At 34.4% G+C, this 19,168-nt stretch overlaps 1 protein-coding gene across 3 annotated transcripts in view; it reads left to right on the forward strand.

Moving 5' to 3' along the window:
• Window positions 1–19,168, forward strand: part of HDX (highly divergent homeobox) — a 175,187-nt gene that overhangs the window by 138,550 nt on the left and 17,469 nt on the right. For all 3 annotated transcript variants that reach the window (XM_080652344.1, XM_080652345.1, XM_080652346.1), the window contains 3 exons: window positions 7,281–7,357; window positions 10,434–10,517; window positions 15,791–15,913. In XM_080652344.1, coding sequence (XP_080508470.1) covers window positions 7,281–7,357; window positions 10,434–10,517; window positions 15,791–15,913 — 284 coding nt within the window. The remainder of the gene's footprint in view (window positions 1–7,280; window positions 7,358–10,433; window positions 10,518–15,790; window positions 15,914–19,168) is intronic.

Raw genomic sequence — 19,168 nt, forward strand, 5'->3', positions numbered from 1 at the left:
TCCTTGGAATATATCCTAAGAAACTAGAAACACCAATCAGAAAGGATATATGCACCCCTATGTTCATAGCAGCACAATTTATAATAGCTAAGATTTGGAAACAGCCTAAGTGTCCGTCATCAGATGACTGGATCAGAAAACTATGGTACATCTACACAATGGAATACTATGCTGCCATAAATTAGAAGGAATTACTACCATTTGTAGACACCTGGATGGAATTAGAGAACATTATGCTAAGTGAAATAAGCCAGTCAATGAAAGAAAAATACCACATGATCTCACTCATTTGGGGATAATGAAAAACATAAACTGATGAACAAAAAGATAGATACAGAGACAGTAAAGCATCAAACAGACTATCAAATTACAGTGATAAGGTTAGGGAGAGGTGCTGGAAATAAGAGATCAACTGAAGGACTTATATGCATGCATATAAGAGTAACCAAGGGATGCAAAACATTGGGGGGTGAGGGCATGTATGGGAGTGGGGTGGGGGGGCAATGGTAAGATATGTACACATATAATACCTTAATAAAAAAATTCCAAAAAAAAAGAAAAGAAAAAAAAATAGTCTGAGAAGGATAAGTTGTAGTTGTTTTTTGAATGTTGGTAAAATTCCCCTGTGAAGCCATCTGGTCCCAGGCTTTTGCTTGCTGGAAGTATTTTGATGACTGATTCAATTTCCTCCATAGTTATCAGCCTATTGAGATTTTTAGAATCTCCCTGATTGAGTTTTGGAAGGTTGTATTTTTCTAGGAATATGTCCATTTCCTCTAGGTTGTTTATTTTGTTAGAATAGAATTGTTCATATTATTTTTTACAGTCCTTTGTATTTCTGTGGGGTCTGTTCTTATTTATCAGCTTTCATTTCTGATTTTGTTTATTTGGGTACTCTCTCTTTGCTTCTTGGTTAGCCTGGCTAGAGGTTCATCAATCTTGTTATTCCTTTCAAAGAACCAGCTCTTAGTTTCATTGATCTTTTATGTTGTTTTTTTGGTCATTTATTTCTTCTCTGCTATTTATTATTTCCTTCCTTCTGTTCACTCTGGGCTTTCCTTGTTTCTCTCTTTCCAATTCTTTAAGTTCTAGAGTTAGATAATTTATTACCATTTTTTTTTTTTTTTTTTTTGTGTGTGTGTGTGTGTGTGTGTGGTTTTTTTTTTTAAGTAGGCCCATGGAGCTATAAATTTACCTCTCAGGACTGCTTTCACTGTGTCCCATAGACTTTGGATTGTTTTCCTTGAATTTTTATATTGTCAAATATACCAATTCCTTCCTTTGTGGTTTCTGACTTTTGTGTCATAATTACAAATTCTTTTAGTGTACTACAATTATGTAAACATACCTCTATATTTACTTCTTATATCTTTATGGTTTCATTTTTACAACTTGATACTTATTACATTTGAATTTATTTTGCTTTAAAATGTGTGAGTAAAATACCCAATTTTATTTTTCCAAATGATTAATTGCTCATAAACTAGTTATTAAACAATTCATTATTTTCCAGTGAGTTTAAATAAAGCATATATATTTATGAAAGACAGTATGATAGTAGTCAGGCTAATACATATCCTATGTAATAAAAGGAGAACATGCAAATTGACCCTAATTGTAGAACTACAGGGAATGACCGGTTCTCTATGATGTGCACTGTCCACCAGGGAGCAGATGCTCAATGCAGGAGCTTACCCCTGGTGGTCAATGCACTTCCACAGAGGCAGCACTGCTCAGCCAGAAGCCAGCTCATGGCTGGCCAGCTCAGCCATGGTGGCGGGAGCCTTTCCCACTTCTGCAACAGTGCTAAGGATGTTCGACTAATGGCTTAGTCCTGCTCCCCCAAGGGCTCCCAGGCTGCCAGAGGGATATATGACTGCCAACTTGGGCCCAATTTCCTGGGGAGCTAGCCTAAGCCAACAGGTGGACATCCCCCAAGGGCTACTGGGCTGTCAGAGGGGTGTCTGACTGCCAGCTTAGGTCTGATCCCCCAGGGAGTGGGCCTGAGCCAGCAGGTGGACATCCTGAGGGGTCCTGGACTGTGAGAGGGCACAGGCCAGGCTGAGGGATCCCCTGAGTGCATGAATTTTCATGCACCGTGCCTCTAGTACACATATAAATGTACATGCACATTCATATATGCATACATACATATCATGTGGGTCAAATTCTAGATTTCTTATGTTACATTGATCTGATTATTTGTAACTGTGGCTTTATAAAAATCTGTAAATATTTTGTAGGGCTCTTATTATTCTTAGCTAACGTTATTCTCAGTAACAAAAACACACTGATTCTTCTAGATGAACTTTAGAATTTATTTCCACAAGCCCCCTCCCCATAATTCATTTAAGGTTTTTATTGTCACTGCATTCAATGATAGCATGATGTGTGAAGATAAATTCAGAATTCAGTTTTGCATGTGTTGCGTTTTAGATGATGGCAGGACATCCATGTGGATCTTTACAGCATACCCTTTAATAATTTGGGTATGGAACTCAGAAGAGGAATTGAAACATGAGAAAATATCTGGGAGTCACCCACAGTGAGGCCAAAATAATGTCTAGTCTTAGATATAGAAAATATAGTTAAATGAGAACATAGAAAACAAGAGAGTAAGATAGACAAGGACTGTGTGTTAAAAACAATCTATATTTGGGGACTGGAGGATAAAAGGGTGTCATTGAAAGAACATTTAGGTACAAGAGAATCAGGATATTATATTATTTATAAAACCAAAGAGAAAAATTTCATGAGGAAGAGGGGTTATTCTCTCAACTATCTCATATAGGTTGAGTAGAAATTCCTCTCATATGAGGTATCTAAAATGGTCCAAGGTATACAAGTGGACAATAGAATCATGGTACCTGGGAATTGGGCAGAGGGATATGGGGAGTTGTTGTTCAAGGGGTATAAAAGTTACAGTTATACAAGAGTAGTAAGTTCCAGAGATCTGCTGAACAACATAGTGCCTATAGTTGGCAATAAAGGATTGTATACTTAAAAACTTAAGAGGATAATTCATGTTGTGTTCTGAACACCAAAAAAAGTAACAAAGGAATTTTTTGAAGCTGATGGATATGTTTATTTCCTGGACTGTGGTGAGAGTAACAGGAGTGTATACATATGTGTAAACTCACCAAATTGTATACATTAATTATGTGCAATTTTGTATACCAATTATACCTCAATAAAGCGGGAAAAATAAAATTTACAAAAAATGAATGAAAAGCCATTGAATTCAGTGTTTAAGGAATTGTTTGAAAAAGCAATTGCATGGGTGAGAAAGGCAACCAGATTGCAGTAGGTTGAGTAATGAAAGGGATATAAAAGCTGTTAATATTGAGAGGGCCATGTATTTTCTTTCTTACCAACATTTGTTATAGATATTGATGAAGATCATAACAGAGAATTTAGTGTATGGAAAAACTGTGAAGCAGAAAAAAAGGAGGAGCCATTATTATTTCAAGGCCCTTATTTCTAATCTAGTGGGTACATTAAACCATTTTTGCCTAATGGTTGTATTTACTAAATTGTATATATATGCCTTGGAGTACTTCAGTATTTTCACTGATTTATAAACAGATGTTTAGAGAATGACTGTGTGTTTCTATGGATGGATGGGAAAGCTGTGAGGAAATAAATATGATAAAAGGAAATTACATAAACCCCTAAGGAGAGTTTCATTTCCCAACTCCCACTACCCTCCCTCCAAAAGGGAATTTTGAAAAATGAGTTAATGGGAAAAAATGAGCAAATTTTAATGTTCCTAATGTACCACTGCTTCTACACTGGCATCCTTTGTCATTTAATAGTGTGTTCTCTAGAGACCTGGCATAGTAATCAAGATCTAATGTGAAAAAGGAGAGAGAATTGAATGCATGAATCAAAAAATACTTTATGGGAAGTGAGATTGCCTAGAATTCCTCTTGGTCACTTATTTTTTACAGCTGCATAGTAAGATTTTTATTCTCATCAAAAATTGCACCACAAAATCATAAAAGAATGTTCAAGTACTGAAAAGAACCTTTTTTATACTGTCCTATTCGCTTCCTCGTTTTGCTGATGCAGAATAGTATTCTGAGTCATTTAATTGGGTGATCTTTTTGTGATGATTAAGTGAATTGCATAATCTGGCCTAGACTAATATCATACCTTTAAAATACACTAAACATATTACCTTTCAGTTACGAAAATGTAGTTAAATTTTTGTTTACTTTGAGATTTTCATTAACTGCATGACATTGTAGATCTAGAGACAGAATAAAGAGTACCTGACCATACGATTTAAAAAAATGTAACAACTTGAAATTCAGGGTCCTTTATAATATGGCTATTGATAGTCTTCCAAATGTTCAAGAAGAAAGAAGTGTTTTTAAATCAGGTCTTATATTTTACATGTTAAAATTTATTAAAAATCACATTAAAAGCCCTGGCCAGGTGGCTCAGTTGATTGGAGCATCATCCTGTACACCAAAAGGGTTGCAGTTTTGATTCCTGGTTGGGTCACATTCTTAGGTTTCAGGTTTGATACCTGATCGGGGTGCTTATAGGACACAATTTATGCATGTTTCTCTCTCTCTCTCTCTCTTTCTCTGTCCTTCCTCTCTCTCTAAAAATATCAATAAACAAATCCTCAGGTGAGGATGAAAAAAAGTTTCTAGAAAAAATTTCTACAAGCAAAATCAAGGATCATTTTCAAAATACAGTAAAAGGCAGGTTTAGCCAAAGTCACCAAAAGGTGCTGTTGATCTTTCAGCAGTTTCAATTTCATTATTTTGCTTCTGAGAGAATAGGTACTTCCCTGATAAAGAACTTCTGACTTACCTCTAATTTTCACCTTTTACCTCTCCTTCACTTATTCCATTTTCTTTTCCTGTATGGAGTGAAAGAGAAAGAAGGTGTGGTTGGTATTGATTAAAAAACAAGAAACAACAATAAAAAACCTAGCTACCTGGCTTTATCCCTCACCTAACTGCAAATGCTACAGAAGTAATAGATGACTCAGTTTCTTAATTTCAAGTTCTGTGTCCACCAAATATGTTGATGGCTGAGCAATTTTCAATATTTCTACTACTCTGAGAAGCAAATTGTTTAAAGTATGGGAAAATGGATATATGTAACCGTTAAGTTTCATAATGAAGCCTTTTTTTAGCTGTGTCTATTATGTGGGTGTGCACATGAAAGATAAATCTACATATAGTTACTGTGGACACCACATAGAATGCTTTCTAGAGTTTTAACTGATTAATAATTCCACTTACTTGTTTAGTTTCCAATTAGCAAGGCTGATTTTGGCGGGGGTCGAGAGGGGATAACCAGACACATTGGCAATGTTTAACTTTCAAGCTTTCACTAACATAGAAGCTATCTGTAAGTTAAAGAAAACATGCCTTATATAGCTGTATCACTTCACACCTTTTTATTTTAGGAATCCTCAAAACAGTTTCTGTTTACATCTTAAAATTAACCATGAATGAGCATGTTTCTGGAAAACAGAACTGTGTACAAAATTATGAGCAAGTGATTCCAGTAATGACGTTGTTGATAAACAAACTAACCCATATTCTGAGGGTGCCAGTACTAATACCAGCTATGAAACTAAACTTGATGACAATTTTCCCTCCATTTCATTTAGTTGCTGATTATGTAGGAATTGAATTGCCTGTGATTTGAAATCTCTAAATAACAAATAGACAATAGCTTCTTCTGTCTAGAAACCATTATTTTATTTTTTAAAAAATAGCCCAGCAGGTGTGACTTAGTGGTTGAGCATCGGCCCATGAACCAGGATTCTGGTCAGTGGGTTGAGGGCTCAATCCCCAGTAGAGGGCATGCAGGAGGCAGCCAATCAATGTTTCTCTTTCATCAATGTTTCTATTTTTCTCTCCCACCCAAACGTCTCTTTAAGATCAATAAAAATATATTTTAAAAAATAAATTGAACTTTGCATTAAAACTCCAGTAAAACTTCCCTGGATGCTTAAACACTAATTATCTATGTATTCATATGTGAGTTCCTAGATCAACCATGTTTTTCTCCTAATCGTCCCCATGTTCATACAGAGCGCACCTATATGTCTTTCCATGGAAAGGAATGGATTTGGAAAAACCTCGAGGGCTGATAAATATATTTGTTCTGCTTTATATGGCAAAATAAAATGTCGGTCACTACTAGGGGCTAAAGAATTCCAGTTGTATGTATGCAAATAATCTCCATAATATGGCTGTGCAGAAAGAACAGAGAGAAACATTGCTTCCCTGTTTTCCTAAGAAGTAGAGGTAGGAGTAATCTAAAACAAGTGGTAGATATCCTATGCTGTGAATTAACCACTTCCTCTACCTCAACACAGAAAACTTTTTAGTAGACTGGCTTCTCTGAATCAATTTCTCTTTTATTTCTCATTTTTTACATACTGAATTTTGATCACAAAATGAATATATTTTCATTATAGAAAACATTTGAAAATACAATAAGAATTTTGGAAATAACCCTACCCCTCAGTGATAAACATATTAAAAATGGAGGTGGGGGAAAGTTTTTGACAGTGTTTTCTCTACATATGTACAGGAGTGTGTGTGTGTGTGTGTGTGTGTGTGTGTGTGTGTGTGTGCATTCACAAACACCTGCCTTTTTACAAAATTGGAAACATACTATATTTATAGCTTTATATCATATCATGTATTTGAAAATTATCACTTTTCTCTTATTGCAATGAGCAATGCATGTTCATTTAAAAATATTTAATTATGAAAGAACAAATGGAATAAAATAAGTAAAATTAGACAAAAGGAAGAAAAATAAAAATTGCCTGTAATTTTATCCAGAAATAATTTTTATGTAAATAGTGTTAGTTTTCTTTCTCCAGGAATATGTACACATTTTTTAGTATTCCTACATAGTAGGTTCTCTCACTTTCATTTATTCACTTTCCAATATGTCATGAATATTTTATTTATTATCAACTATTTTTCTACTTCATTTTCAGTAGCTTCATTGCTTTTATTGTAGGGATAGGCCCTAAATGACTTCTCCAATTCTCATTGTTAAGCATATAGGTTGCTTCCATTTTTTTCAGTTATAAATAATATAATGGTGACTATCCTTGTATTTTTACCTATTCACATTTAAGAAGTAGAATGGCTCAACAAAGCATATATGAAGTGAATTTGCCATTTGTGTCTTTTTAAAATAAATTATTTCATTGATCTTGAATAAAGCATTCTCAATAAAGTTTTGAGAAATGTAAAATGAAATCATGGCCTTTTTGTCTATGGAAGAGTCCAATGAAGTTGTTCCTAATGAGACAAGGGCTGATAAGGAGGAGGACCACCATGCAGTATCCGAAGATAATGTGGTATGTACATTTTGAAATTATTTTCTCATTACATGATGGATTTCAAGGATATGCTCCTAGTTGGTGACAATATTAGTGGTTTCAGAATAAAGTCTTGCTCCACTTTACAAATTAAAACAGAACTATTACCAATGAATTCTATATCTTTGATAGTTTAATAAATGAAAGTTAAAGCACTGTCCATTTAACCTCAGATTTTTTCAGTTTAGGGGATTGTAAATATAAAAATCTAATGCTTACTACACATAGGACATTTTATACATAACAAGTTATTTTCTTCAACACATTTAGCAAAGAGCAGATTTCTTCTCATTTCATAGATGGCAGAATTAAATCAGAGTTTAGCCTGAAATTATGAAGGAAGCTTTTGTTGTTTCTTGGACTTGTATCCAAGGATTCCTTACTCCAAGGTCTCTGTTCAGACCATACCTATCTTATATAGTGTGTTTGGAACCTTTCCTTCTTTCTAGCTAATTGGCCTCTGTTATCTTAAAAATTGTAGCAGTGGAGGAAAAGCAGTAATAAGCAATTGAATAGCAGGCAGAGACAAGCTATGTGTGGATTAAACTGGGTTTTGTAAAAATATAAGCATTATTGATATATAGAGATGTCCTCTAAGGAGCTGTTTTAGCAATATCTGTTTATATTCTGAGTCTGTCAAGTAATACAGATATCAAGATGGTATTAAAGTCAGACATAAAGGCAAATGTCATTGTGCTTTGTTTTTGCTTTTGAATAAGTGTTTTGTGCCTAACTTATTTTTAAAAAATGGCCCCTATGGCGCATGCTCAGAGCAGAGGGCCTAAGGAAATGGTTCTTTGGTTCACAACAGAGCCAGCAGGAATTTGGAGTCATTGTGACAAGGAGAACAAAACCTGTGGCCTTCCTATGAACAAGCACCCTACATGTGAAAAAAAATGGTCTCTATAATGGATTTTTCTGTTAAAAAAATGACTGTAACTTCAAGAGTTACCCTGGCTTTAATTACAAACATTGTTTACCAGACACTGTAATCCTGTCACATCTCCTTAATAAAAGTTAAGCACATAAAATGCAGTTTTGTTCTTTTTTGTTAAACATCAACAATATATGTTTTCTACATGCACAATATTGTTGAGGATTGCATTTCATTGATTTTAGTACTGAGTTAAGTTGATGTTTGACCCTTCTAACACTACATTCAATGGGCGCATAGGAAAACAAGTTTTTATTTTGAGGCAGATTCACGTTTTCATTATATAGGTAGTTATAATTGTTTTCCACAATTATTAATTGTGCTAGTATTCTTAAATCCCACCAAGTAATAATCTTCTCTGCTCCAGATTTGAGTTACATTATACAAGTTATATATTGAACCTCTTTTCCCCTAAAGACATGCTCATTTTAGCCTGAATTTCTCTGAACTAGATCTCCCCTGCAGCAGACATTTGAAGATAATGAATGAAGAAATGGCATGGGGTGACCCACAGTCACTTAGGCACTTAATTTTTCAAGAGCAATTGATTTTCAGAGACAAAAGTCTGGACTTTCAAAGGTTGATCTTCTCTGCCTGTAGCTTTGGAGTGTCCCCAATTATTCATGGATACCAAATCACAAAGACATATAAGATCTATTTATATGCACAAATCTATACAGTGGCCTTTGGTGGCTTCCTCCCTAGATTACTTAGCTACTTTATCCCAGAACCAATCAAAATATATTGAGAATCTTAAAAATAACATTAAAAAATGATCAAATCAGAGGTCTGCTGAGACCTGAGAGGATTAATTCCTAAGTTTATAGTGATTATAATCGAAAACAAAACATTAGATTCATATCCAGGCAGCTGTAGAAAGCAATTTCATTGCAGTTGTCCTCCAGACTCAGAAGCCTGCAGGTCACAACCCTTGTTATGGTATTGTACTCTCATAGGAAATATGTGAAATATGATCATTCCAAGATTGTTTGTGACTTTTAATCACTATAGGTATTGCTGGATAGGAACTTGTTTTCAAATTCTTCCTACAATATGTTGCTATTAATGTGCTCTTTCTAAAAAGATTGCCTAGTGACTAATTCTAGCTTAGCTTTTCTCTTTTAAAAATTTCTTTTGGGTTGGTTGGGCTTAAACATTTAGAATTGTTTTTCCTTAACTCTGGTTTTCATGTGCAAAAAGTAAAAATTAGATCTGATTTTATGTTTGGTTTTGCTTTTGGAAAAATGTTCCAGGATTAGAGAACTTGCCTTGCCCCAGGGTTGAAGCTTATTGATCATTCTTTTCATTAGTGCTAAGTTGTTTTGTTTATTCTTTTGACAGATATTTAATGAGTACCTTCTGTATACAAGATACTGTACGAACTATTCTGTACCTTAACTCTAAAACTAAGGGCAGTTTAGCATCTCTCTCACTCTTCCTTCTTACTATCCAGTGAAGGAAACACATAACCATGCTATTTTGATCATTACATCATACATGTCTGCTTTCAATTGTCTAGCTAATGGAGTGCAGTAAATAAGTGAATTGTTTAAAAAATGTATTTGACTTTGGAATTCATGTCTTATATTGAAATTTTACATTAGAAATTGCAGAGATGTGTGAGGACTTAAAAAATATTTAAACCAATTAGGTATGGTTACCTTTAAATGCACTACCCTTATAGGAAAACACTTCCCTGTCACTGGTGGGCACTATTTAAGCAGAATTTGAATGTCTTGTTTTTTTTCAGAGTTATTGTGAATGGTTTTTTGTTTGCTTGTTTTGTTTTCTTATTTTAAATAGTATAACAGTAATTTCTTTTTTAATTTAATTTAATTTATTTATTACTGACACTATTATAAATGTCCCACTTAGCCTCCCTTCAGTAATTTTCTATTTACTAAGCAGTAATCAATTAAAGGTCCAGGGAAGTGGCTTAGACACAACACTGAGTGTTAACAACTAGGGGACCAGTCAGTTACCCGAGTTTATTCCGGATATTGTAGACTAGATAATCCCTTAGCTAAAGCTGAACATTGAATGTATACACTCTATAGATTGTTGAGTGTAGTGATGATGATAAAATCTATATTTATGAAAACTTCTCTACCTGTGTTACAGAAAATAGAAATTATTGATGATGAAGAAAGTGACATGATAAGTAATTCTGAAGTAGAACAAGTGAATTCTTTCTTGGATTATAAGGTAAAAGTAATTTCAAATTATGAATTCATTAAGAGAAGGTATTAGATGAGGCAGACTTCTACAGTACTTATGTATTAGTCTATTTCACTTCCTCTTGATAAGTTAAACATGCTGGGGCTCCACATTGACTCTCTCAGATAACTTCGATATCAGTCAGGGTGCTTGTCATTTTAATTAATACTGGCTGGTTCAGGGGTTACAGTTATAAGCACAGGGTTTGCTCAATAAGAGTAGGTATTGATGGTGTACAAGTTGATGCTGTGCATAGTGATGATTAATGTGAAATTTATGGCAATGCTTTTTTAAACTTATCATTTTTAAATGGTAATAAAAGGGATTTTTTTCCAGATTTTTCCTTTGCTAATTTTATCTTGAATTACAACTTCTGAAGACCATTTTTAAAACATACAATAGTATATCTGTTTTAGAAGTTTAAAAATAATCCCTAATGCAAATACTAAATGAATATGGATAGAAATTACCTTTTCTTAATATCACTTGTTACTAAATTGAAAAGCTTATTTTGACAGCATGGCATACACAATTTTGTTTTTATTCAATTTTGAATTAAGCTATCAGTCCATATGTTAATACATTTTCTGCATATATGTATAATTGTTTTCCCTTTGTTAATCAGTATCATATCTTACAAGTTAACTTTGGAGCCTTCTGAAATTTTGGTCACACAATCATTTTTCCATACACAAAATTCTTTTATTGAAATATCATAAGAGTTCAAAACAGAGTCTAGTACTTAGATATTAACAGAAAATAACAAACTCTAAGCAGAAAAAGACAACAGCTGTCATTTTCTCAAATTTTTTTCACTTTTACTATAATTCAAAGTTATGTCATTCAATAGATTTTGTTTTCCAAATGTGCATAACATGTCAGATTTTAAAATATTAAATAGTGTAAACACAGAAGGAAATTATCTTTTGAAATTTGTTTTCTAAGTTGGTCAAAAAGCACAATACAATCTTGTATTTAAACTGTATTTCCAACTAACAAAATTATAAAGTTGTCTGTTCTGAAGTACTAGAGAGCATTCTAATCTCTCCTACATGATCATATACTGTACTTCTAAATGCCCAGAACAGGATTAAAATGGCTCTGCAAGCCACTGCTTGGCACGGATTATGGAAACTACAGACAAGATAACTGGTTTGCACAGTTGTTAAGTGTGCTCCTCTTAGCACTTTCAAGCAGTTCAGATAGGGTTGTGTCCAGAACTCTGAGGATTCTTTCTAGAACCTTTCCCCTCTGGTGTTCTGTCCAACAGACTTGAGAAATTTTGGAGCTAAAGGCCAGGGCAGGGCAGAGTGTCCAGTCCAGAAATCTTATTTAACATTTTCATTGAACTCTAAAAGACATTTAATGATACAGGGTTTTCCATTGTGGTAAATGCTGTGGGAACAAGGGGTCATTCACTACCTTATTAAGGATAACTTTTATAATACATCACCGTCCTACATAAACTTCTTTAACTCTCAAACATCAGCCCCTATATAGAAACATATACTTTTATAATCAATATTAAAATCATTTCAGTTCACTTCACCTGTGAATTTGTTACCTTAAAGTAAGGGTAAGTGAAACCTCATGTAACAGTTCTCATTGCTGATTTCAGGATGTTGATTTAAAACAGCATCATCAGTTTGGAAATTTAAACTTTCTTCAGAGCACATTTGCATTTTATTTGCATACACGTTAGTACTTCTTGTTTTGGAATCAAAATCACTTCGTAGGTTTCTTAAGTATAATTCCTTTTAAACTTCTTGAAAGGAGAGAAGTATTTATCTATGTGTTATCCGGTCTAGTGCTTAGCACATAGGTGTCCAGTAACTAATTCATGAGTGAGTGAATACAGTAAAGTATCCTTGGAAATATTTTTAATACTATTATGCAAGTACTCATTTCTATGAAATCAATTAATACAAGAATCTGGATCATAATAACTTTTTCATACACTAAACAGTCTCCCATTATTCTTGGGATTCATTGTAGCAGAATGAATGAATATTTCTGATGTTCATTTGATAATTGTTACTGTGCAACCATTAGTGCTCAGTTTGGGTGTACTAGAGTTTCTGATTGAGATATATTCCTAAAAATCCATATTGCTAGGAGTTCTAACTAACCCAAATGCTTATGAGACAAATTAGTGATCCCTGAGGCATGAGTACTATATCATAAAATAACAACTTGAATATTCCCTACAATCATCTTGGAGAAAAACTGACAAACTTTACTGCAACGTAGGGAAGATTTTAACGACACAAATGAGCTAGATATTCTTTTCTGAAAGTCAGTGGCCGAGGTTACCATACTAGTTCTTCTCACAAACACTCCATTTACTTAGGAAAATCTCTAAAGTACACATAAATTACTGCTTCTACTCTTGGAAGTGTTTAATAGACTTGCAAAACGCAGCTCTAAGAAAAAATGTCTGCAATATTATCTTAAAATTGTTTATGTTTTTCAAATTCATAAATACTGAGGAAGAGAAATGTTCATATGAGAAATTAGAGATCTGCATATCAAATGTTTCATGATTTTTGCAAATGTGAATTACTGTTTTTAGTTTTTTAATGGACTCTAAATTCAGCTTAAAAGGACTGTATATTCATTGGAGACACTAAAATAATGATGATAGATATCTCCTGTATTCAAAAAGACTTCCTTTACTCATACTATAGTTCTGATGATGAGTACTAAAAAAACACCAAAATTTAGAATTAATCAAATGTATTATGGCAGGAGCATGTTGAACTTTATTTTAATGCTTGTAAATATGATTGCTGTAGAGTGCCTTTGGATAAGGAATTTAACTTGAATCATCATTTGCAGATGATTCACTTGATATTAAATGGTCTGAAAAGGAAGCAGTTTTACTAAGTAAAATAAGTTCTAAACTGAGCTGATGAAATTGATGTAATAAACATGTTCATATATTGAATGGGATTAATACAACTGCATCCCTTCATCTGAAACAAGAAAAATGTCCAGCTCAGCCGGTGTGGCTCAGTGGAGGTCACAGTTCAATTCCCTGTCAGGGCACATATCCGCATTGTGGGCTCCATCCCCAGTAGGGGGTGTGCAGGAGGCAGCCAATCAATGATTCTCTCATCATTGATGCTTCTGTCTCTCTCTCCCTCTCCTTTCCTCTCTGAAATCAATAAAATATATATTTTTTAAAAGAAAAATGCCCATAAAATTAACTTATTTTAATGTATTTTATGAAACTTTTGAAAAAATGCTGTTAAAGGTCTTGCTGTGTACTTTGAAACATATTCTCCAGCTTCAAAGAATACTCATAGATTATTTCCATGTGTTTTGGCAAAGAAGCTGGCTAATAATTTATTTTTTTTTAATCAGGTTTTTTAGATAAAATTTCCATAAAATAAAATTCACTTCCTTATACAGTTAGATAAGTTTTGACAAATGGACACAGTCATGTAACCATGAGTACAATCTGTTTATTCATCTACTGATGATCACTTGTGTTGTTTCTAGTATTTGGCTATTGTGAATAAAGCTGCTATGAATATGTATGTCTTTTTGTGGACATGTTTTTTCCATTTCACTTGGGTAAGAGTAGGATTGAGTGAGATGATAGGAAAGAGTAGATTTAATTTTATAAGAAACTGCCAAAACATTTTTCAAAGTGGATGTATCCTTTTACACTCATACCAGCAATGTATGAGACTTTAATTGTTCCAAATTGCTATCAGCTTGTATGATTGTCAGTCTCTTTAATTTTAGCCATTGTAGTATGTTAGTAGTACAATCTCATATCAGATTTAATTTTCATTTCTTTAATGACAAATGATATTAAGCACTTTAATGTGTTTATTGGTCATTCACATATCTTCTTTGGTAAGTATGTGCTCAAAGACTTTGCCTGCTCTTTATTTGTTTCTGGTCTTATAATTGTGTTGCAAGAGTTCTTTATGTGTTCTGAATGCAGGTCCTTAACATATATTTGATTTACAAATATGTAGCTTGTATTTGTATATTACTAACATTATATTTTGAAGGTCAAACTTTTTTTAAAACTTTGATGAAGTCTTTCTTTTAGGTTTCATGCTTTTTGTGTCCCCTTGAGGAATATTTGTCTAACACAAGGACACAAAGATTTTATCTTCTTTTTTATCTAGTTTTAGAGTTTTAGGATTTACTTTTCAGTATGTAATTTATTTCTTGTTAAATTTTGTATATGATGTGAGGTAAGGGTTGATATATATTTTAAATATACATTTACAATTTTTCAACCACTGTTCTTTGAAAGAGTACCCTTTCTTTGTTCATTGAGTTACTTCAGCACCTTTTTTGAAAATCAATCAAGTATTAGTACATATGACCTTTTTCAGCATATATATTTCCGGACACTCTGTTCTGTTCCCTTGACCTTTATGTCTACCTTTTTGCCATTACCACATATTCTTGATTTCTTGATTACTCTACCTTTAATATTAAATATATCAGAGCATTTTAATGGCCATTTTCTTGTTTGAAACTTACCCTCAAACTTAAAATATCCAAATAGTATTAATATTATATTTATTTTATTGATGAATAAACAAATTCACAGAGAATAACCTTCCAAAGTTTACACAATTATCAATAAACTTGGCACTAAAATCCTCCCAAATCCTAGTCTATTGTTTTTGTCTTACACAACTAGCAAAAACAGTGAAGAGATAATTAGTCTCAAATTAGTAGGATACAGTGGTATATTTTGAGATATTTTCTGAGTAACAGACTCTTACATAAAAACAGGGGACTCAGAGAACTACTTAAGACAGTTTTAGTAATAATTCAAGTCTCTTCTTGGTAAAAAAGAAATATTAACCTTTCTAGTTTTCAGTATTTGGTTTTGTGAATGGTATATTCAGTGTTACTGGATCTGTAATTGCTTTTTACTTGGGGTTAATTGGACTCTGTCTATTCTTAATCCTATTCCAAATGCTAATTAGGTTAATATAGGAGGAGTCTTTCTAATAAGGGAACTGTTTCTTGATTTTCTCTTACTGAATTAATTTGATGGGATTTTTGACCTTCCAAATTGTTTTCTGTTAGTGGTTTGCTTAAAAAACAGCCCTTGAATAAAAGGACAATTTCCTTCTGTGCTTTATATTCCTTTATGCTAAAATTTTATCTTCTTCATTGTCTCTCTAATTTGATTGCTTTTAATAATTTTATTGTGCATCAGCTATGTACAGTCCCAGTTTGTATAGGGTAATTATATCATTTGATGTTTTCTCCTTCAGAATGAAGAAGTCAGATTCATTGAAAATGAGCTAGAGATTCAAAAGCAAAAATACTTTAAACTTCAGACATTTGTTAGAAGCCTGATACTAGCTATGAAAGCTGAGGATAAGGAACAACAACAGGTAGGTGCCAGAAGAAAATAGTAAGCTGTAAATGGCATGTAACACTTGGGTTTTTCATATTTTTTATACTACATTCCTGCTTTCTGTCAAGGAAGGATTTGTTACTTATAACATTTTTCAGCACAGATTTCTTGAGATTACATATTCAGATTTTTGTGTGCTGCTTTGGTGGAAAAGCAATATAACTGATTAACATATTTTATTACAAGTTAAATTGAATTTTTTTAAATAATAATTTTTAAAAATCTCAAAATGTTCGTAATGGCAGCTACCTTAATTGGAGAGGCACATACTAGGAGGTCTTTGGTGAATAAAAGTCATGAAACATTTACTTCTCTTCTGAATTTCAGTTGCCTTCTAGCCTACACTAGAGTTCACAAATGTTTGAGTGCCTTCTATTTCATAATACATTACTCACAACTAAAAAATATGAAATTACTTTGTGAAATCCTTTATGACCACAGTGCATCATTTACTTACCCTAATTCAATTAAAGTGTTTGAGTCCCCTACCCAAAAGGTGAAATTAATGTCTTTTTTTGTTGCTGTGGATTTTCATTTACAAATTCTTCTCAAAAGACATTTTTAGCATGATTTTACTAGTATGTGAAAATTTATAACTATTAAGTTTGTTAACAAAAATAACAGAATTATAATGTTCTATTTAATACTAAATGTGATACTGGGGGTGAGAGTGCTTCCTACATGGTAAACACGTGGATTTGCTGTGAGATTGGCTCACATGCAGAGAATGCATTTACATGTCTGCTGATTGTAAGAAGTTTCCACAGATGAGCTTCGACCCCTACACATTTTTTACCTATTTTTCTTCCATTGCCTATATACTTCTGATGCTAAGAGTCTTGGGACATATTTGTATTATGCTCCCATCTCAAGTCCTGTGTCATGATGCCAGGTCTTTAGAAGAGGACATCTAGACACACTGAAAGGAAAGATCATGTGAAGATGCAGCAAGAAGGTGGACATATATTAGCCAGAGAGACAAGCTTCAGAAGAAATCAATCCTGCCTTCACCTTGATCTTGGACTTCTAGCCTCCAGAAGAAACATTTTGTTCATTAAGGAAGAAAATACAGGATTACAACAGATGGTGGCAGATTAAATTGGAGCTACACTGACACTCTCCCAGGACCAAACTGGAGTTACAACTAAAATATAGAAAAACCATCCTGATTAATCATCTGAAGACTAGCTGGAGAGAACCCTGATAACCAAGGATGGAAAGTGAAGACCACATAGAGACTAGTAGAAAGTGCGGAAGCATGAGATGGCTGCTTTTCGGGCCCCCACAGACAGCAGCTGAAGATCTGGAAAGATATCTTAGCTGTGGGAGGATCTCACTGAGGATTCTGGGGTCTAAACCCCACATTGGGTACCCAGCCAAGAGCACCAGAACTTAGAAAGATGACCATATGACATCTAGCTGTGAAAAGCAATGAGGTTTCTGTTTGCCAGGGAGAGATGGTTTGAAATGCAAGCACCCTCTTAGAGAGCCAATGCACAAAATTTTGTGTGCAGCCACTCACCTTGAGCTCCTGCAGAGGGAGGGCAGAGAGGACTAAAGCTGTGTGAGGAGAATCCAGGATTAGGGCTTCTGGAGATAGAGCTTGGAGGGCAGTCACCTGGTTTCATGTGCTGAGTCATTCCCACATACAGCAGAGGACATTTTTCTCACGCAGACCTATACTATCCAGGCTTTTTCTTGGGCAGGGCAGGGGAAGTAGTTGCCCCACTCTGTTGGAAAACCTCTGTCCCCACTCTGTGGAGTTTACACCTTGCTGTGGTCTACAGCCTGAGGCTCATTAAGAGACCGAGAATAACAATCAGTCTGCAGGAAGAGGTGGATCTCTGGGTGCTTTGAGTGTGCCTGATCTGCTTCTGGACCCAGGGCTAGGAAAAGCAGACCTTGGTGCACATCTTGGTCCTGTCCAAACACACCCAACCCCAGCACTGGTAGCCAAAAGCTGTGGATTACTGATATCTCCAAACAGGGTACTCAGGACCAGTTGCAAACAGCTTCTGACATTATCCTGCAATAGAGACCCTACAAAAAGACCAGGAGTTGCAGCAGATTTACCTAATACCTGGAAACAAACCCAAAGAGTCAGCCAACATGGGGAGACAAAAAAAGCCCCAAATGAAAGAAGAAGAATATTCTCCAGAAGAAGAGATAACAAAATGGAGATGAGCAATTTATCAGATATAGAGTTCAGAATGATTATTACAAGGGATGTTCAACAACATGACAAAAGGTATAGAAACTATGCAAAATGACCAGTGGGAAATAAAGAATGACATAGCAGTAATAAAGAATGCATTGGAAAGAATAAACAGGAAATTGCAGGAAGCAGAGGATCAGATCAGCAAATTAGAAGACAAGGTAGAAAAAAAAAATCACTCAATCAGAGAACAAAAAAGAAAACACAAAGAACTTGTATGCATATAAGCATAACCACTAGACATAGACAATGATGGCGGTGAAGATCGGGGCTGGGGCATGGGAGCAGGCTGAGAGAGGACAATGGGGGAAAGGGGACATATGTAATACTTTCAAAAATAAAGAATTCATACATACATACATACATACATACATACATACATACATACATAGCAATGGTGATAAAAATAAATAAAAAGCATGGTGAAATAGAAAAAGTAAAAATAAAAAAGGAGGAAAGTTTAAGGGAGCTGTGGGACACCATGAAATGCATTACAGGAGTCCCAGAATGTGAAGAAACAGAACAAGGGATAGAGAACCTGTCTGAAGAAATAACAGCACAAAACTTCCCTAACATGATGAAGGAAAAAGTCAAACAAGTTCAGGGGGCACAGAGAGTCCCAAGGAAGAAGACCCCAAAGAGACCCATGCCCAGACACATCATAATTAAAAAGGCAAAAATTAAAAAAAAAGAGAGAATCTTAAAGGCAGCAAAAGAAAAGCAATTTGGCCCTAACCGGTTTGGCTCAGTGGATAGAGCGTCGGCCTGCGAACTGAAGGGTCCCAGGTTCGATTCCGGTCAAGGGCATGTACCTTGGTTGCAGGCACATCCCCAGTAGGAGGTGTGCAAGAGGCAGCTGATCGATGTTTCTCTCCCATCGATGTTTCTAACTCTCTATCCCTCTTCCTTCCTCTCTGTAACAAATCAATAAAATATATTAAAAAAAAAAAAAAGAAAAGCAATTTGTTACCTACAAAGAGCTCCCATAAGGCTTTCTACTGATTTCTCATCAGAAAT

The sequence above is a fragment of the Plecotus auritus genome (genome assembly GCF_963455305.1).
Source record: "Plecotus auritus genome assembly, chromosome: X".
NCBI lineage: Eukaryota > Metazoa > Chordata > Mammalia > Chiroptera > Vespertilionidae > Plecotus > Plecotus auritus.